General features: G+C 35.3%; 1 protein-coding gene across 7 annotated transcripts in view; it reads left to right on the top strand.

The window, feature by feature from the left end:
• The window catches only part of LAMA2 (laminin subunit alpha 2), a 322448-nt gene that overhangs the window by 160206 nt on the left and 139868 nt on the right, over positions 1–22374 (top strand). For all 7 annotated transcript variants that reach the window (XM_052671093.1, XM_052671082.1, XM_052671039.1 and 4 more), the window contains exons 13-17: positions 3132–3233; positions 3750–3964; positions 9481–9592; positions 14164–14277; positions 20908–21035. In XM_052671093.1, coding sequence (XP_052527053.1) covers positions 3132–3233; positions 3750–3964; positions 9481–9592; positions 14164–14277; positions 20908–21035 — 671 coding nt within the window. The remainder of the gene's footprint in view (positions 1–3131; positions 3234–3749; positions 3965–9480; positions 9593–14163; positions 14278–20907; positions 21036–22374) is intronic.

Consider the following 22374-nt stretch of genomic DNA (forward strand, 5'->3'; position numbering starts at 1 on the left):
TCTCTTGCATTAACCTGTTAATTCTGTGGTTCTATGAGAAGAAGAAAAGAAGAGGCTGTATCATATTATTTATACAGTCCCGGAAAAGAATGAGTTGGAAATCTTCTTATAATGTTTTTTTCCTATTTTTTTTCACTTTTCTTTTTAAGCTAAGCCACAACTGTGCGATCATTCAAATGGAACATTATTATTTTGCTCCTTGCTTTATCAGACCAACATGAATACCAGATCAGCAAAACATAATTAAGTACCATAAATTTACAGCAAGCCCTTGTTCCTAAAGAAAATAGTAATCCAGATGAGAGCTGGATTATCAGTGGAATATTGCATGAAACCTAAGTAAATTAAATTAGTAAGAGCAGGCTTTTGGCCATTTTCTGAAGTTTGTGGGCTGGTTAAAAAAAAACACATAGGCATTTAGAGCCATCTGTTAAGATGGTAAACAGTGAATTCACCACTTGGTCAAATTACATCATAGTGACACAGATACCAATCAATTTTGGACTAAATTGGCTGGGGAAAAAAAAAAAAAAAAAAGGCTAGGAGATATCTTTCTCTTATTCTAAAGTATTTCCTACATATTGTCAGACGTAGTGTTCTGGTAGCAAATCTCTCTATATTTGCTGAAATCTGTGTCATAAAATAAATGTGTATCTAGAGAGTTAGTGAAGGTGAAAGAGTCCAAATAAACTTTGACATTTTATTGTAGCTCTGTATCGTGGAAATTCAAGAAGGCTAGTAGGGAATGTTAAACTCAATGTTATATGATTTTTTTTACCTCAGAGCACTGCATCTAGGGGTAGATATTGTCACCAAGAATATGATACAGACACAGAAAGACTAAGAATTCATGTAATTTCTTAGAACAATGACAGAAAGCAAAAGAACATTCACTGATGTATGTCTAGGGTAAAAGGATGTTCCCTCTCCTAACCTTGATTTACTATCAGCAAGTTGCTGTGGGACTCCTTCTTGATTTTGTATTCAGTGGTACATGTATTAGCATTTCCACATGAGATGTTTTGCCCATTAATGTTTGTAAATTTTTTTCTTTTACTCTCTGCTATTTTTTTTCCTGATAGCATTTGTTCACTTGACATCGTTCTAATGCCTATCTATCAGATATTGTAATAGCAGAGTTTGTATTTCCAAAAAAACATGTCTCTGCTCTATTTATGTATTACAGATGTGTAGGTCTAATAAAAATATTAACTTTCTTTGCAATGCTTGTTGTTCTAGTAGGAACTTCCTTAACTATATTTCTGATAGAAAGAGTAACAGTGAGGATGGAAAATATTGTCGAACTTCTTAATATTTGTTATGTCTTTTATTTCACTCATTTCTAATGTCTGGTTTTGTGTAAGTCTAAATCTAGCTTAATATATTTTTGCTTTTGAAGGCATGAGGTTTCCTTGATTAGGCCAGAGAGCAAAGCCCCTTTAAGCTGTATCTGTTGATACACAAATGAAACTACTTTAGATATAAACAAGGTGCACGTATTTGGTTTTAATAACAAACTTATCATGTAACCATTTACTCATCTTTGAAATGTACCTTATTTCTTCACATCGTTTTTTAGCTATAAATACAAAGTGAATTGGTTTGAAAGTCCTCGATTTGTGTTTCACTGTGTGTAAAAACATTTTGAATGTAACATGCATGGTCTACTGTTGCCTCAGTGGTATTCTGGAGTAAATCTCTTCCAGTGTCAATGGCAAGTTCTGCAATCTGTTTGAAGATGGAATTTTTAGTTTTCTGCTTCTGTTTTAGAAACTGTATTTAATTCCAGGGAATAACGATTTGGAGTCAAGCGCAGTTGTATACCTGTATCTCTTCCTATCAGGAATTTGGGACAATTGCAATTTCTTTAGTAATAGACTTCCTTGAGCAGTATGTTTTCTAGGGACTAGCATAATGTATTAAGAGGAAACAGGTGGTGCAGGCTAGTAGTAACAACTTTCTTGAGTTATTCAAACAGAAGGGGGTTGAAGAGGTTGCGTTCTTTTAGGCATCTGATACCATTCTTTTATTATGGAAAGAAACACCTTTCTTCCTTCAATTTTATCATCTGTTGAAGTCTGTATGTAGGTTTCCATAAATGTCAGTTGCCTATTTTACATAGGTTCTGTGTACTTCTTTTAAATATGTTAGATTTTTTTTTCCTCAGTTAGCTAGAGAGATTATCTTAGTTAATGTTTTGTTATTTGAAATTTTAATGAGTTAGTTGGAGTTCAAATACTCTGTATTTGAATCTGGTAAAAAAAAAAAAAAAAAAAAAAATATAGCCCTTGCAACCTCTGATTTACTAAAATGCCCCCCAGCAATAAACAAAAAAGACACTGTTTTTTATATATTGAACACTGTCAAGTCTGCAATAGTTTATTTGCAGCCTGAAACTAATTTGCATTTTTCATTTTTTCATGACAAAGCTACTGTCAGCAGTCTGCTTTTGAGTGCTAGAAGACCATAGGAAAACTATAGTATGACTTGATATAGTCTGGTTAATGACCACTTGCTCTGAAAGATCAACTGAACTGATGTGAAAGCCTGGAACATACTTTTAAAGTAAATTCATTTGTCTCCAAGAGGAAAAAATCTTACTTTTTTACAGTTCATCCTAAAAAAAAACATAAATAGATTTATTTCTTCTTTGGCAGTTTGCCCCACCAGCCGAACTGAAGTTATTTTATCCTTTAAAGGTGGCTAAGGTTGCTCAGGTAAAGGGCCAGACTAAATGAGAACAATCTATCTGAGATGTACTGAAAACCTAATGTCAGTGTCAGGTGGAAATTTGCATAGATTTCAGGTCTGTTTCTGATGACTTTGTTAGTCAGTGTGTAAAAGTAATTTGCATTCTTCAGTAGACACTGAAGAAAAGTGAGTGTGATTTTGAGATCTTTGAAGAAGAAGGGAATGGTCCATATAGCTGTAATCTGTAGGTATCTGCCTATGTTTGTTTTTGCACCAGAAGTCTATTTCCTGAAAATGCTGTCACTAAAATGAATTTGCCCTCTAACAGTTAAAGCCTTTTAATTAATTAATTAATTAATTAATTGGAGTGGTTTTTTGTTTGTTTGGTTTTTTTTGTTTGTTTGTTTTTTGTTTTTTGTTTTTTTTTTTGTCCTTCCTAGGTAACAGCAGTTGGAGGGCTTCTGAAATTCACAGTCTCCTATGATTTCACAAAGCAAGAAGAGGCAGCTCAATTGATGATCCAACCTGATGTCATCATAGAGGTAGTGATTGCATTTTCAGCCACCAATGGAAAAAAATATATAAGAAAGAAAGAAGGAAAGAAAGAAAATTACTTTCCCCTTCTGATTTTCAATGTGAAGCCTGCTGATTGAGGCCCACCACAAAACTGCAGGGCTCATGTAACTTAAGCTTATTTATTGTATCAGAAAATCATCGTGCTTTAAAGAATTAAAACTTCCTGCATCTAAAGGGCTGCCTACCAATATTGCAGTAGTTTATAAACTGTATTCCATGTGACTGACTAGCTGAGATAATACTTCTATGTTCTTTCTACAGACCTGTTCTGTGCAGCTCATATTTATATGAGTTTATTTGCACTGACTTTGTGATTAATCAGGCAAGCCCACTTTGGTTTATGAAAGACTAATATTATTCCTGATGTTCATTATTCTTATAAAAATATGTATTATTTAATAATGTTTACCTCAGTTGATTGCAGTAATAGATCTTTTTTATAATTTATTTCATATATAAAAATCCCTTATGTCTCTCTCTAGGGAGGAGGTGATTTGAGAATCAGCACTCCAAAAGGCAGAATTCACTTGCAGCCTTCTGAAGTGCATACTGAAGAAATTGTGCTGAAACCAGAATTTTTCTCTTCGCATGGCACTGATGTTCCAGTCAGCAGGAAAGAGTTCATGACCATCTTTGCAAACTTGAAGAGGATCCTCATAAGAGCTACATACAGCTATGGGATGAATGCCATCTACAGGTGAATGGGGGAAATGTGTCAGTGTTTCAGGCAGTTTCTCAAAATACTTGATTTTCCTCTCTTCAGAGAAAAAAACAGGCCTTTAAAACAGGCTTTAATTTATTATCATGAAATCCATAACATTTACTCACATGTTCAGTACCTTTTTTCCTTTTAGGTATCAGCTGTGTAAGAAAGTGAAATCACAAGGACTGTTAAAATGCGAATAACAGGTCCATAAATGTGATTATTTTGTAAATACTGCAATTCTCATGTGTACAGTAGACCATGGAATGCAGTGACGACACGGCCAAATAAGAAATTGTATATTGCTTATATGTTGTTTTCCCTATTTAGTAATCACAGAAGACTGCATTAACAGTGGACTAGAGAATAACAGTCTAAACCTCAAAGCTGGCCAAGCAGCTAGAGGGGAATTTTGGGCTTTTTAAATGAGTACCACATGCAGAAGTGGTTATTCCCAAAGCTGTTCCTTTGATTTATGTCAGTGTGCTGCCTAGACTGCTTAAAACCATGATTGCATGTGAATTCTTTTGAGCCTTCTGAAAAAATGAAACGTCATAAGAAACTGCGTAGTTGTTCTATCTCAGTGGCTACAGTTTGGTTGAACCTATAAAGCTCATATTGCATTTAAAATTTTGATGAGTGCACATGCAAAATTCTTGTAAGCGCAACATTCCAGGTTGGCTTAAAGACCTGATACTGTAATTGCACTCTTCTCTAAACATTAATAATTAAGCTGCATAAATAATACTTTTTAAAGGATGTGCCACAAAATAGATTGTGTAGTAGCTTTCCACTTACAAGTTATGAGACCTGAAATGCTCTTTAATACAGACATCACTTGATTCTGTGGCATGAGGCAAGTTGAAAAGAAGGGAGTTGATAGTATTGTAGTGGATATTTGTTGAAATAATAGATACAGTTCTTGCCATTGAGAAATGTTTTAAGCAATCCAGTAATCATTTAAATGCTTAGGTAACTAAATACATCCTAAATTGAAAGGCAGTTCTTGTTAATAGTGTGTAGCTTTCTTATTTGAACTTCGTCATTATAAATTTTTTTTGCACTGCAGAAAGAATTCCCTTTTCTTCAGGTTCTTTCCATTTCTGTGGCTTAATAGTGTGAGTTATATCTCTATAAATAAGTTTGCAATTCATCACAGTCTTGAATTTGAGCCAAAATGATTCCTAATTTGCTCACTTGGTCATCAGCCTGAACTATTGCAATCCAATTTGAAGACCCTACATGTCCCAGAACTTTCCCACCCTGGTGTTCAAGGACAAAAAAAAAGAGTATTTAACAGAATTTTCTAAATTAAGATTACATGAACAATTTTGAGGTGAATGATAGTGGCTCTTATGTTGTTTTGAATGAAAAGTGTATGGTTAACTTTGGGCAAGAAGTTTTACTAAGTTTTCCAGGAAGTACAAACTTCATCTGTCAAGGGTTTACATACATATGTATATTGACATTTGCACTATGATGAGAAAAGAAGCTCTCCTGCAACAAACATTTTGGCTAAGCAGTTAGAATGTGGGAAGAGTGTACATTGCTGGACACGTACTGGCATCACCTTGCTTGTACTGTTGAATACAACAATGGACATGGGATGGTCAGGTCAGCACAGCTGTGTAGAACTGGCATAGTCTGTAGTTTTACACTTGTAAGGAAGAAGTGGCAGACCTGTCACTGCCGTGTCTGGAAAATCGTGTGTTGCCTCCTGCACACCAGACTACTGCTTTAGCCATTTGGCCATGTGTGTGGTACTTGTAGTCTGTCATGTAGTCTGGCTCATGTACAGCCTTTTGAACCTTTTAGTGATGTATTATTAGTAACTTGCCAGAAACATGTCTTGAAAATATTCTTTAGGAAAAGCTCGAGGACTTACCTATAATTTGTGCTTTGCAGGTTGGCGGTGTCATCTTCTAGATATAATGACATTACACTCTGGAATGTTGGTCCATTAAAGACAGTGATTTAAAAGAGATTCAGTGAAGGACTAAGATAATTTTGGGAGTGCCTTGTTGGCTAGAGACAGTTTTACATTATTGCTACATCTAGCAGTCCCTCTGATGCCTTTTTATTTACCAGAAAAAAATGCAATGGCAAATGCATTACAGAGATTTCCATCAGCATGAACAGAAGCCTCTGTAAATAGTTTGTTCTAAAGTAAACACATTTTGTTGACTGCTGTCAGGATGCTCATTCCAGTTAAGTGGGGGATAAGACTTGAGCAGGTTTGAACAGTGGACCCAGGCAAACCTCATGAGGTTCAACAAATTCAAATGTAAGATTTGCCTCAACCTGGGTTGAGGCAAACCCCATTACTAATACAAGCTGGTAGGGAATGAAAGGATTGAGCACAACCCTGCTGAAAAAGAACTGGGGGGTACTGGGGGATGGGAAGCTAAACATGAGCTTGCAATGTGCCCTCACAGCCCAGAAAGCCAACCATATCCTGGGCTGCATCAAAACAAGCGTGGCCAGCATGTTGAGGGAGGTAATCCTGCCCCTCTACTTTACTCTGGTGAGGCCTTATCTGGAGTACCACATCTAGATGTGGAGTCCTACAGGAGAGACATAGACCTGTTGGAGTGCACACAGATAATGGCCACAAAAATGATCCATGGAGTGGAGCACCTCTGATATGAGAACAGGCTGAAAGAGCTGGGACTGTTCAGTCTGGAGAGGAGAAGGCTGTGAGGTGACCAGCCTCACAGGAAAGAAGGGGACACGCTCTTTATCAGGATCTGTTGTGGTAGACCAAGCTTAAAGAGGGGAGATTTAGGTTGGATTTAAGAAAAAAGTCTTTTATAGTGAGGGTGGTGAGGCACTGGAAGAGGTTGTCTGTAGATGTAGCTGATGTTCTGTCCCTGGAGATTTTCAGGGTGAGGCTGGATTAGCCCCTAGGCAACCTGAGCTAGCTGTGTGTGTTCCTGTTCATTGCAGGGGAGTTGGACTAGATTACCTTTACAGGTCCCTTTCCAATTCTAAGGATTCTATTACTCTAAGATTCCAAGATCCAGTTTAAGATTCCAGTCATAAGGAAATGAATTGGATTCTTCACCTTCAGTATCACTGGAGGAATAATAAATTTGCCTATTTGAGTGGGGTTTACTGTATGGAGTTAAATTTCTGAACAGTACGTGCTCCTAGTAAAATGATGTAATGGCATCTACTGAAATCAAGCCCAACTTATGGTCAGTACCTGTAGGCATTTTGCTGATCTTCAGTGTATGCTCCAGCTCTGATTTCTTTATTTTCTACTTGAGTTTAACTCATGCTAAAACATACCAGGCACAAAGCTGTTCTCATAACTCTAATATTATGAAAAACAAATATTTTCTCATTATTCTGTCCCCTTAGCTCAGCTAAGGGTGAGCTCCAAACGAAGACATTTTTGCTGAGGAAATAGATTGAGCATGTTTTAGAAAATATTTTTGGGTAATTTTAAGCTTAGAAAATTGCTCTATGGCACAAATAGAAATCTTCCTCAAATGGGCTTTCATTTACATTATCAAGTAGGATATACAAAAATGAGAATGCAGAAATGCAGCAATCAATTTGAAAGTGACTCAGCTTCTGGGTTTCATTTGAGAAATTTTGCTCATACTTGACAGATCTTCCAAACTGTTGATATTGAGTCCATCTATGATAGAAGCAGCAGGCCAAGACAACTCTCTTGTATCAAGTTGTTTAATCTAATGTTGTCTGTGATTCAAGAATGTTTAGTAGCACTGTTTCTTTAGGTTTAAAAGGTAGGGTGGCCAATAACAGTAACTATTGTAATGCCAAAGGTAATGTAGAATTGATGGTAGATGCAAACAGGAAGAGAGAAGGAATGGCAGAGGATTTACTTCCATATGCAGAGTTAGGTTCAAGACAAATGAGCAATGATTGGGTCAGTACTTCTTGTGCTTTATGTAGCTAATGTGATTCAGATGCCTGGCACAGCAGACAGTAAACTGCTGATACTGCCTGAAACATCCCCTTCTCTTTTAATCTTATTTGTTTTTAGAAGTCAACAGTTGCCTGCTGACAGTAGCAGTCAGCTTAAATATTTGGTCTCGACTTTGAATCTCACATTGTTCATGCATCTCCAGGATCTCCTGTCCCATTACTGCCAGCATGATATATTTCACTGAATGTAGAATGGCATCAAGGAATCAAAACTGCAATGTCAAAATGGAAAAAAAAAAATCATTGTATCTTTTTTCAATGTGTAACTGTTAACGCTAAAAAATGTTAAACACATTAAAATCCCATTTAGCAATAACAGAACCTAATGAAAATTGGAACAATTCAGTGAATACAAATGTGGGATAATTCTGGATGGATGGTTTCTGTGTTTAAATGCTTCTTTTTGTTCCAAGATCTGTTACTTGGTGAGAGAGACCTCCCTGTGAAGCTAGATAGGAATAGGCATCATTCTCTCAACAGAGTTTCAAGAATCTTTTCCAGAGGTTCTAATATTAACAAATTAGATTTGCGTTTCTTACTGCATAATCTCCAGTGGTAGTCCCTCCAAAGCCTAATTATATATCCAGTTATCACAACATTTGTTTTTCTGAAGTTCCTGTTTGCTTTATGCTTTTCAAAAGAAATGATTACTTTTTAACAAAGTTCATGTGGTGATAGAAATATATTTTCTGTGAAAAGATACACTAGAAAAAGCCTTCCATGTTACTCTGGTAATCAAACAATCTACTAAGATTGGTAAGTGAAAGTTTATTTTTTGTCTAAACAAGAGGAGAGAATCTTAGCATTAATTCCTTTAGGCAATAAGTTTTTTATTTTATTTTAAACTTCTTTTCCCATCATCCCTTTGCCTAAAATTATATAATGGAAGTTACTAATTTTAGGACTAATTCCTACTGCCATAAATAGTGGTGATATCCTTGTTAGGTTATAAGAATTGGAAATATAAATAGATTATGATTCTATAGTATGCACTGAGCAGAAAAATCTCCAACTGTCTCTTCTTTGTCATTTGGAAAACTAGTAGGACTAACGGTAGAAGATCTTATTCCATGTACGTAACACTTAGATCCTCCTGGACAGAGCTGAAATCTTTTTTACAGAGACTGGCTCTCCAAAATAAAAAGACCTTATAAGCAAAGATAAGTAATGTAGTATTTTGGAAAGTTGGTGTAGTGTTTTAAAAATTTTGAAGACATTGCTTGGTGTCAAATTCTTTCTATATACAGCCATAATACAAATTGCAACATACAGCTTGCTGGGCAGGAATAGCCATCCTTCTAACAAAATGCTGTGAGACTTTAAAATCTGTTTTTATCAGTGTATGCCTGACCATGGTCTCCCTCACATGATAGCCAAAAATAGTAACAAGGTTACTATAGAAATAGATGACTTTGAATACCTTCTTATTTTTAAACATATATATATATATATATAAGCAAGCCAACCAATGTCAGTATATGCTCTTGCATCTAAGTACAAAAATACTTTTGTGTAATTCATTGTGTTAACTCTTTCATTTCTGTTACACCCAGACTAAATGGTGTTAGCATTGAAGCTGCTGACTACTCTTCAACTGGGAGAAAGCTGGCATCTTCAGTGGAGTTATGTGACTGTCCCCCAGGTTATGATGGTACCTCGTGTGAGGTTAGTATCGCAATACAGACTATATCAAATGTGCTAACACTGTGATAGTTATAAGTGACCAGTGGCCCTGTGTTGATAGAAATTAATAAGAGAACTGTCCATTCCTGATGTAAATTTGGCTTATGTTGTCTAGTTAGTTTTATTTCTAGGTAGCAGTTCATTACACATGATATTTGAAGTCTGGAGTTCTACATTGCTTTGGTGATTTCTAAGTTATAGAAGGAAAAGACATTTCTCTAAACAACAGAAAACAAAAACAGTATTTGGTGCTCTTCAACCACTTGATGTTACATAAAAAAAATCAATATTAGAAGAACTATAGCAGTAACAAAATTGGACCAGATTACCTGATTTAATGTGGTTAAGTTTTCCCGTTTTTTTTTTCCTCCAGGACTTTACCATTTGCTGTGGAATATTTGGGGATTGTGTATACTTCTGTGAGGATTATTTCCCTATGCACTTAACCACAAATTCACTATCTGTCTTACAATGTATTCATACATGTACGCATATGATTAATCATCTCTTATGTGCATAGTTCGGTTAAAAAGAAGAAAAAAAACAACAACAACAACAACAAAAAACTTCAAAAGCTTTGCCTTTAAGGAAATAGTCCCAAACACCAAGATGCTCTACTTCACAAAACCACAAACAGTATGCCATTTACACAGATGCTCTAGGCATCTGCATGTCATCTCTCCTTTTCTTTAAAACCTTCAATGCTCATATGTGATATTTAGGGCCTAGAGTCTAGTTTCATGCCAAATGTATTTGCTTCTTGCTGAGGCTAGATAGACTAATCTAGAAAGAAGACTGGAGGCAGCAAATGGATATTCCTATCACTTCCAAAATGGTACAGACAGGGAAAAAAGTAGAATATAGTCCACCTTGGCTTAAAAATTAATTTTAAGTCAGATGTCTGTTCAGTTGTTGAGATAAAAAGTGGAACAAAATGTCACTGTGCTTCACTTTTTTTTTTTTAATTTGTCTTAAATTCAGATTTTGAAGTGATTTCTAAGAAAAATAATCATAAAGCCTAAACAATTGGAAAGCCAGATGTTCCAGTACCTACTTTTGCATTAGAAGCTGTGAGACTTCAGTAAGGTTCCTGACTTGGTGTTGCTGAAATTCTCTATCTGACATTGGGTTAGACTTGATGATCTTAAAATTTTTTTCCAACCCAAGATTCTATAATTCTAGGATTCGGTGCTAAACTGTCTGTCCAATTCAAAACAGTCCATAACTTCTCATACATTTTTAAGATCATATTCAGAAATAGAAAGATCCTATGTAGGTAGGTGCAAATTGACAGTCTCTATGTTGTGGGCAGGTGCCCATTTTGGCTGTGTGCTACTGCAGACCCCATGAATTAAACTATGAAGGCTGCTCTCAAATTATAGCCTCATATGGTATGGCAGTAGAAGTTGAATCTTCCCACCAATATTCCATTCCATTCTGTTGCTATGTGACAGATGGCAGCAGAGGGACACTGACAAAATGACATCTGACATGGAAGTGCCTATGAAGCAAAGGTGTGTCCTTGAATTTCTCCATTTGAAAAAATTGCATCCACTGACATTCATTGACCCTTGCTGAATGTTTATGGAGACCAAACAGTGGATGTGAACACAGTGTGGTGGTAGGTGGTATGTTTCAGGAGTGGTGACAGTGAAATGAAAGATTCTGGATGGCCATCCACAGCTGTCACACTGTGAAAGAGCACCTCAATCAGCTAATCTGCATGTATCAATGGATTACAACTAAGGAACTGAGTATGGAACTGAATATTGTCTTTGTTGTGTTGGAAATAATGGTGGCAACACAGGAATCTCACAAAGTTAGGTGGATCCTGTAAATATACACATAGGAACAGAAAGAACACCATATATAAGATTGTCATGACCTACTAAAGGCATTGTTTCCAGTGTCAAGATCTCATGTCACCACTATGAGTCAAAATCATAACTGCAGTCTGTGAAGTTGCAACATATGAATTCTGCATCAAAGAAAAAGCTCAGGATGCAACTCTATGTGGGTAAAGTGACAAGCACTGCATTTTGGGAAAGGAAAAGAATGATCTTTCTGACTTTCTTGGAACCTGGGGAAACCATCAAGTCTGGTTACTGTTTTGCAGTGCTGTCCAAAGAGAGTCCAGAGAAGGTCCAGAGACAACCTTTCTCTTGCAGTATGATAATGCTGGGCCACACACTAGTTTGAAGACGGTGGAGCACATTGCCAGTCTTGGTTAGACTGTCCTACCATACCCACCATACAGTTAAGATTTGGTGCCTTGTGACTTCTGAGCAGATTGATGAAAGATGGATGACATGGGCAACATTTTCTTGCTACAATGCCATCATAGCAGCTGTGAAACAGTGGGTTACCTCTGCCATTGTAGATTTTTATGAGCATGGCATACAGGCTCCTGCTTATCACTGGTAAAAATGCATAGCTAGTGGTGATGAGTACATTGAAAAATAGTGTTTTGCAGCTGAGAATTTGCTATATCAAATGGTTTCCTTTGTATCTGTTGTAGTTTCCATGGAAATGAATAGGAGGCATTACTTTTGGAGTGACCTATACATTTTGTATTCCCTACCTCTAGGTTGAATTTCTTACTAGGAATGAAAACCAAAAAGATATGATAGGCTTCTGCCTGATACTCATTGAATTTCAGAGCACTTTTGGACAGCTCAGAAATGCTGAGCTGCCATTTCACAAAGCTGGCCTATTTTAGGATAGAAAAACAGTGAAAATTTTCATTTCCAAGCATTTATTCACAGAATTAATTTCTCATGAGTCTTTTGTAGTGGAGGTTCTACACATGATATACGTGGAACAGTTGAGCTTGACAGATAAAAATGTGGAAATATTTTTGTATTCTGAGTAGATGGTTTCACTTTTTACAACAAGAACGGGAAAGAAAAAAGCAAGGTTTTCATTTCATAGTAGTTAAGAAAGAATACAAACATAAATTGAAATTGTGGCATTATTTAGAATACTATTTCTTTTTCTTCCAGACACTTCTGGACTTGTTCAACACTTCTTCCAGTTTTAACCAACCACAGTGTTATTTTTACTGAATTTATGCAGGATTTCAGTTTCATTTTCTCTTCTTTTTATCTTAAAATTTAATGTATCTGTTTGTTTCCTGGGTAATGATATTGTGGTACCTGGCATACATGCTGCAGCAATGAAGACAACCATTCTTTACTTATTTTCTTGATTTGAATGTTTTGGCATTATCAGTCTCAGAAAACAACCAATACAATTTAAAATGTGCTGTCTCTTATGAGATTGTTCCATTACACATATTTGGAATTCATTTTCTGCAAGATTGTTTGAAGAAAATTGTTATGTTTTTGCTAGTATGTCTGACAATTGAACACATAATTCCATGAGCTTAGGTAAAACAGATAAAATTTCAGATTTCAAATACTGGCGATGTGTGACAGTTACTTTGTTCTGTTTATGTGAATCTTAATTATTTGTATAATTGCTGTTCTCTATTGGATTTATTTCCTTTCTATTTACTCCTTTGCTTTCCCTGTGGAAGAAGTTATGTTTAATTTGTACCACTATGACAGTCAGATGGGCAGGAAAGTCAGAACTTTCCTAGCTTTTGAATGTTATGTCATGTCTTTCCTTAAGATTGTTATCTGCAATCTTTTATTTTAGGTCTGTTTCAAGTTTTGCTATTGACATTCCATGTCTAAGCCCTTTAGAATTAATGACTTTTGGAACCTTATCTCGTGCAATATTATGTATACATACATATTAGGTCATTTTTTTCAGAATCACCGAAAAAGAAAAAAAATTTAAAGAATGATTTTATAGTAACAGCTTACACAATTGCATCTCATGCCATGGAGTGGAGAAGCCTGATTTCTGCTAGCCTGTTTTTCCTTCGTGGATTTTATAATTTTTTATCTTTAGTGTTCATATTTCTGTTAGGAATTCATAACCAAGAATAAAAAAAAGTTTGGGGATTTTTTTTAAAATAATACTTTCAATTCATCTTCAAATTTCTTATACATTTTGCAGGAGAAAGACAAAAAAAAAAAAAAGCTAAGAAAAAAGCTAGCCATGCATTTCCTGATTTAACTCTTAAAAAAAAAAAAAAAAAAAAAAAAAGGAAAGAAACAATTTGTAGGCAGAAGTGTAGCTCTGTTACTAGCCTGTGACTACATAGTGTTTTAATTGCTCTTACAGCTGAGCTACTCAGAAGAGTTTTTATGGTTTAAGGGTTATTTTTGGCTTCTCCCTTCTCCTTTAGTATTTTGCCTTCTGGCTATTTTTGGTCTGTACCTCTTGCTTTGATGGTGTCATATTTCAGTTCTTCATTTCTCTGCTTTATTTTACCATTTCTGAAGAATGATCAAGTTAAGGCTTCTTCTAACCTCACATCTGCAAATAATGCTAAGGTCAATCCAAAGCCATAGCACCAAGAACAAATTTCCAGAGAAATGTTGGCATTTCTATTCATCTGACAAGAACGTATTTTTGTGTGTGTGTATCAAATTTAACTGTATTTTAAAAGTCCAAACAATTTGTTTATATTTTCTCTGCAGTATTGCTGGCCACAACACAGACGTGTAAACGGCACAATCTTTGGTGGAGTCTGCACACCATGTACATGCTTTGGTCACGCAGAATCATGTGATAATATCACAGGGGAATGCCTGGTAAGTTACCTATATGTAGAAAGCCTGAAGGACCTCAGCAACATCAATTCAATATGCAAGTGTAATTGACTTTACCACCTCTGAGACCTGGAATATCTAAGCAGAAAAAAACAGAAGAGGTCTTTATGTTGAACTGTTGCTGAAGTTAAGATTAAATCCCCTCGTACCAAGATATGGTAGCTTCTACAAGTAAACAAAATGAATTTTTAATTACATAGGATTTATTTTTTGAAAGAGAATCAATAGTACAAAATTCAGCATGCTGAAGACAGCAAACATATCAATATTCTTTCAGGCAAGATTTATATCGCCCTCCTCCTTGTCTCCTGTATTATTTTTTTTACACTACAACTTATAGTATCTAGCAGATAAAATTGTAAGTTCTGTTCCAGCATGATATGAAGATATTACTATTGTCTTCCTTCATTTAAATTCCTACTAAATCTTGATAAAATTATTTAATAAATTATGAAGAAAAAGCAAGATTGTGGCCAAATCAACTTTTTTTTTTTTCTCATAGCACATGGAGATTTTATTGGGAATTACCTATTTAGCAATTAAAATTCATGATGTTACCCACAGCAAGCATACTAACATGATGCTATTTCCAGCCCATTCGGTAGCTTTTTGGAATGGGAGAATTATGCTGAATAGACTGCTCTAACTCAAGTACATTCTAGTTTCATATTGTCTGTCATGGTATGAAGCTTGAAACATTTCTCATTTCATTAGTCTTGCAGAAAAACAATTTGAGCCATCGCCAGAATAGTGGGATATCATACTCTCATTTCCCTGTAGAATTTCTAGCAGGCTCTGTATTGTGCATGTTTCTAAGTGTTTCCTCTTATTTCTCTAAGAAAAAGCAGTTGGAAAAAGTCCAAAATGAAAATTCAGGCTTTTTTGAAATGTAATTTGGTATTTAGAACTATTGCTGGTCTTCCTGTTTTCCCCATCCAGGATGTCTAATTGCACTGCAGGACAAAACAAGACATCCTCAATGTGTAGATCAGTGAGTTTTTTAAATTACTTTTTCATGAATAGAAGCTTAAAATGATTCTCAATTTAATTACACTGTAAGACTTAAAGAAGCATCAAGGACAAAAAAAAAATAAAACCACTTATGACACAACAGTCATGTTTTGAGTTCTTCCATTACATACAGTGAAAATATTTATGTCTAGGGTAATAGAGTTTTGTGTTTCTTGATAAAGATAGAATTTATTACGTTAATGATTTTAGCCTCTACCTATGACAGTTGTAACAATAGTGTTAACACATTTCTATTAACAGAAAAGAAAGGGAAAATCCTGTTTAAGTTATATTGTAACTCCTGATTATTTTACTTAGGGGATCGTAGCCCAATGGAGTTCTGAGGTTGCTTTCTTCTGAATCCTCAAGTTTTAGCCCTTGAACAAGTTCTCTATTTTATTCTCTCGCACCAGTCAGGATGTGAGAGAAAGTTGTAGAGTTACATACTGTGTGTTGATGTAAAGATAACAATGCTGAGAAGGAAGTGGAAAATAACCAGCTGAAAATGTACTTTAGTCTATCACATATTCTTTTTTCCTGTCTGAGCTTACACTAGATCATTCTGTAAAGGGGAGCACAGGGAGCCTTAGACCAGGTCTGGATTTTTTTGCAGCTTACTTTGAAAACACTGTAAATGAAGTTAGATTGGTTAGTATCCATGCAGGCTATTAAATGCTGCTATTCAATTTGGATCATAAGCCTTTTGAAGTGAAAGAGGGAGAAGTCTGAATGCTGAAAAAGAGAAATATATCACATCAAAGGCATTCTTTCTATTGAGGTTTACACAGCCTTTTGGCCTCCTCATTATTATTCATGGTGTTTTTCCAGCAATACAACAGACAAGTTACGCATCTAATTTACTGATATACTTTTTTTACTCTTCCTTAGCTTTGAAATGTAGTTGAAAAGCAGCTGAAATACATTTTTGACTTGTGATAAAAGCTCAAATCATCTGCTTTGACATAGGCCTGTATAAAAAGCTCATTTTAACACATATCTTGTAGTAACCTGTAAAGCCCTTTGATCCCCACAGCAACCATATCGAAAGCTGTGTAATATATAATTCTCATTACCATTGTGATATACATAACTTCTTCAGTACACAGAGCAAGTTCTAGCATAAGGAAACACCCTTCTGTAATTTTACACACATATATTCATGGTAGTTTTAGAAGATCGATGAACCATAATCCTCGTGAAGAGTAAAAAAAATATTCCAAGGCATTTTATTCATGGCGACATATCACGTTCTCACTAGTAAGAAAAGAGAAAGCATATCTTTTGCACTTCAAGATGTGCTGAAATTATTAAGAGGGAAGTCCTCAGTTGTATCTATTTTGTATCTGATTCAAGCAGCATACTGTGTAGATTGAGGATAGTGTCAGAGCTAGTAGTCAAGTTGTGCTTTTGAAAGCTTTCATCATGCAAGCAACATCTTTGGATACTCAGCAACAAGTGATGGATCCTCAGCTAAATGCAGTGTGGGCCATACCACAAGTGAAAAATATTATGTAGAGCATGTGCAACACTCCTGATTGCATTTATAATACCAGGAAAGGAAATTGTTGATGTAATTTTGACGTTACAGTAGGTTGAAAATGCCAGAAGAGCACATTCATGTTCTCAAAGAGACAAAACAATGAGTCCATGACTAGAAAAATGTATTAAAATAGGTACCCAACTATATCTTCATTTTCTTTAACTATCAACTTCCCTGAATGCATATGTGACACATATACTCCAAGACTGTGCTGCAACATGCCAAAGCACTGATCAAAGCGTTGGACATACTCCCTGATTAAAGTTTTAGTTTCATCACTAGCCCTCTATTCTAATAATTTATGTATTCATACACTCAACTGCAGTCCCAGATAAGCAGATGAGTTTTTCAGTGTGAATTTAAGTTTCCCTGACACTGCATAGAGATTTCCACTTGGTTTCTTCCAAGCTTGGAAAGCCATCTCAGTAGGAAGTGTTAAAAAATGCACTCCAGGACATCAGCAATTAAGCTTTTGGGCAAGAAAATCTGATTCATGCATAAAATTTTTAATGAAAGTGAATTCCACAATCTTGCTTATTCAGAGGCAAAGTGAAGTTTGATGGTGTTTGGATATAAAAGAGATCCAGAAAATTGATGCATTCAAAATAATTTCAGATCTAGTCATTTGAATTTGATGGCATAAAGATTTCAGCCTAAATTAATTCTTGGTCATAAAGTCGAAGAATCTGTGGAATGGAGCACTGATTTTTTATTTATTTATTTATTTTATGAAAACCACAAGCTTAATGTGTTAGAATGCATTGTATTATTGTATTTTCAAGGGAATATGTATGTAATGTATTCTGCAGTTAGGGATAGTTGTTCATGATCATCTTTATATTCAGTCTCATGATACATTAAAGGATTATGAATGTCCTTACAAACATGAAATTAACACTTCATAGGTTTAAGTCATTACTGTACATTTGGAAGTTTCAAACTGAGATTAGAACAGTTAATACGAAGGAAACAGATTTTTTGTGAATACTGATTGTACTTTAGAAGGATTAATAACTCACCTATTCTAGTAAAGTGATCTGGAAATTTGGCAAATGAGTATAAAATTTAGTGTATCACTGAACAGGTGAAGTGTGTCAGGTGGACTGTCTAAATGTTGTTCTTTGTCCTATAAAATCAAGACTGTATTGGGGAGAAAAGTAAGATTGCACAAGATTGTTATTTCTGAGCTCAACTCTCAATGCAACATTTGTTCTAATTTTGGCACTACATATGATTGGGGTTTTTGTTTGTTTTTAAATTTATAGTCACAGTAAGGAAGAAAATGGATGTACAGGTCTGAATTTAAGGAGAGTTAGGTTGTAAGAAAATAATTCATCAAAGAGAAAGTAGTCAGCTCTTTATAATATGAATTGCTTTCTCTGAAAATTTAAGGATTTTTGTTGCTTTCTCTTTTTCCTTACGAAAGAAGCAGCTGCAAATACCACTCTGTAAGCTTTAAAGTAGCGTGTTAGCTCCCCTCACTTTAATAAGATCCTTGACATATAAGCAGTTCATATTCTTGAAAAACATATGGATATGGCTGAGGTTATTTAAAGCTCAACATAAAAGAAGAATCCATTATTTTTCAGAAAACGTACAAATAATTTGACATAATGCTTTTAAAAAATTGAATTGTAAAGGATTTTTCCTTCTATGATTGAATTTTTTTTTTATATATATCTTTTAAAAGCATATCTTAATGTTAACAGTTACTTTTTAAGTGTGGCCTGTAGATGCTTTTCAAATATAGCACTTAAAGTAACAGTCAAATGGACTTAAATGACCTAATGAAATAGGATTTAATCCAGCTGAAGGATCCACAGCCATACTTCTATTTGACTAAGTCTCAATTGTTAGTATTAGTGCACAATCTTCCAAATGTCTGATAAGTTAATATGCTAATGCTTTTATTTCGAAGATACGCAGATTTTATATACACACAAGCAATAACTATGCACCCTTTGTAAGTAAATACTAATTCTGAAGACAAATGCTGCCATCAACAGCGTGCCTATGACTGAAAAGAAAAAATACAGTACTTAATCGGCTGCCCAAATACATGGCACCAGCTCTGCAGAGCACAATGCAAAGTATTTATTTCCATATGGTAATAATCTGAAGAGAAAAAGAACTGTTTATTAGAGCAATGCCATTTTATTTACCCCTTATTGAAGATATGTTTCAGGCAGTAATAAATACCATCAAACATATCAGCACATATACATGACTTTTTGTAAGTGATAAAGCAGTTTTGCAGATGTTCTTCAAAATGGTTTTGATTAAAATGATAAGGTTAAAAATATCTACACATATTAACAAAATTTAAGGATTTTAAAGCAGCAGTTTAGGATGTCTGGCAGTTTAGAGCCAGGGACTCTAGAATTATCTGGAGCTTTACCCATTATCTAAACTTCATCAGATTGTATTCCATTTAATAAAATCTACTTCACGGCTTTCACCTTGGTCTTTTCAAGTTGTCATTTTCTTTTTCATCTATATCTGAGCACATCAAGTTAGAATTTAGCAGTCAAAACCAAATTTGCTACTTCTCTGTTTGCTTTATAAGGGATGCTCTTGAGTTTCACACACATAGAATATTATATAGTCTATTAGCCCAGTGTGATAATATTTGGGGGAAAAAAGGTACAGAAAAGTTTAAGCCAGAAATCTAATTGTCCCTGACAGAGGGACTAACACAACGGGAAGATGTTACGAAAGAAAGAGGAGAAATGCTCTCCTCTTTCTAAGGATCTAGGCTTACAGAAAAAACTCCACAGATGAGGAATACCTAACAAGAAATCCTTCCTCAGTAGCAGTCAACCATTCGGAGAAAGCAGTTCACATTATGAAGAGCTGACTAGCTTCTCTTTGATGAATTATTTTCTTACAACCTAACTCTAGCCGTTTCCATGTACCTTCTAACTCTCCTTAAAATCAGACCTGTACATCCATTTTCTTCCTCACTGTGACTACAAATTTAAAAAGAAACAAAGGAAGGGTTGGCTCAGGCTCCACCCCTTCCTGTTGCACAGATGAATTGCTTCCACATGTGCTCCAAGGGCTGACCGGGTCTTATCCCCAGGTGCTCAATCAGTTATTCAGGCTGTGACTCAGCAGTTTCCACACACTTATTTACCTGTGATGGATGTTGCCAAATTGTTTAGGTTTTTTAATCCTTCGAGGTGAAAGGGAAGAACAGAAGAGACAATTTTCTTTAAACTTTAGAGCATGTGTTGTTACAAGTCAGCATGGGAAATCTATTCTCAGAGTACTAATTCCCATTCTGAGAAAAAGAGATCATTTAATTTGAGATCAGGCTAAAGGCTATATATGAAAATACAGATCTACTTCTGCTATTTTTAAGGAGTGAATTAGATTCCTGCTCCTAAGCCCTAACCTTTCATATGGTTGAATAAACTATTTCTTTTATTACAAGACCTAGTCACATTAAAGAATAAAAATTGGTTAGGACCTGATATACAGTACATTTAGCCTTGTTTCTACCTGTAAAATATAATTCGAACTCTGCTACCCTTCACAAATATATTTAGCTTGCTGCCAGATGTACGCCTTGTAAAATGAATTAATGGGCATAAATGCAAAATATTCATTTTTATAAATTGCATTGTCTGAACTACATCTCAGCTCAGCATTGAAAACAGTTAAAAATATCTAGTCTGTTGCAAGACTGCAGTGCTAAGCCTGTTTTGTGATACTCCGAACACTAGTTTTATTTAGATGAGCTAAAACACTATTGTGACAATTATATGTTAGCACATTTCTCTGTTTTATATAAAGAAAAAGATATTCAAAGTAGTACAAAAAGCTGATGCATGTAATGCACTAATTCTTACAGCTCTTCTCTGGAGAATTCTCTGTAGGAATTCTTTGGAATTCTTACAGCTCTTCTCTGGTTTTCAACTAACAACAGAAAATTAGAATGTATCTCAGAAGCTTCTTACAAGTCTGTTGAGGGAATGGGTGAGGTGAATGACATCCAGAAACTTTTCCACATGCATGTTTTCTATTTGTGAATTTGTATTTTTCCACCTTCTTTTTAGGATTGCAAACACAATACAGGTGGTTCATATTGTGATAGATGTCTTCCTGGTTTCTATGGTGATCCTACTAAAGGAACAGCTGAAGACTGTCAGTTGTGTGCTTGCCCACTAAATATACCTTCTAACAAGTAAGATGTGTATTTATTATAAATTACACTTTTTCACTTAGTAAATTATATATACTTTTTGAATTTATACCATTGTATGTATATGTGAGATTCTTTGTGCTTTCACCAAATTACATATTCTATGATATAGGCTTTTATTCTCATTTTGCAGTCATATAGAACGCTCAGCATTGCTGAGAGACAAAAATCAAGACTAAAGCTAGACAAGAGTAGCCTGGGAAGAAAAATTCTGTATTTTGGATAACTGATCTTTTCACTGAATCAAAGACCACTGTTTTTGTTCTTTTTTTATGGAGTAGTTGTTTCTAGTTTTAAAGTTGAAGTTAACAATTTGATATGATTTTTTTTTAATATGTAATTGATTTTAAAATCACATTATATTGAACAGATAAGACTGTTATTTCTTTTACTTGTAATTTTTCTTTCAGTTAATGTTCAGTGATAATGTTGACTGATAAAAAACAATCGTATCCTGTACTGCAACAAAAGAATTGTGGCTAGTAGCATGAGGGAAATTATTCTCTTGTTCTACTTTACATAGAATGCTACATTCAGGTCTGGGGCCCCCAGCATGAGAAAGATGTGGAACTGTTGGAGGAGTTTCAGAGCACAGCCAAGTAGATGATCAGAGGGCTAGAGTATCCCTGCTATCCGGAGAGACTGAGAGAGTTGGGCTTGTTCAGTCTGGAGAAGTGAAAAACTGGGATGGAGGGAACGGAATTCTAGTATTTAAAGAGAAGGAGAATTTACAGAAAAGCTTAAGAGGGTGTCTTTATCAGGGAATGTAGTGATAGAAAAATGTCTTTAAACTAATAGAGGGTAAATTTAGATTAGGAAGAAATTATTTAACACAAGGTTTGTGAGGCGCTGGCACAGAATGCGTAGAGAAGCTGTGGATGCCCCATCCCTCAAGGTGTTCAAGATTGGATGTGTTCCTGGGCATCCAGATCTAGTGGAAGATACCCCCTGCCCATAACAGGAAGTTTGGAACTGGGTGGTCTCTAGGGTCCCTTCCAACTCAAACCGTTCTGTGATCATGTTGCTTCATTTATATAACACGAAAACACTACTCAAATACCTGATCTAAGAATAATTTTCTTTACAAAAAGTTGTTTGTGCTGCTTGCTATCCACAGTTTAAGGCCAACCTGAAACACTGATGAATCAGTTCTTACTCTCTAGTAGTCCATGCTAAAGCCACAGGCAATAGAATTGTGTCATATTCCTTCTCTGATCAGTGCAATTTTAATCTGACAGTTTACGAGCAGGAATTTCAGGGAATTGTAAGATGGAAGTCTTCTATCATCACAGCTCCATAGTTGGTTTTATTAGATATACTT

This window comes from Tympanuchus pallidicinctus, unplaced genomic scaffold (genome assembly GCF_026119805.1).
Source record: "Tympanuchus pallidicinctus isolate F22 unplaced genomic scaffold, pur_lepc_1.0 scaffold1, whole genome shotgun sequence".
Taxonomy (NCBI): Eukaryota; Metazoa; Chordata; class Aves; order Galliformes; family Phasianidae; genus Tympanuchus; species Tympanuchus pallidicinctus.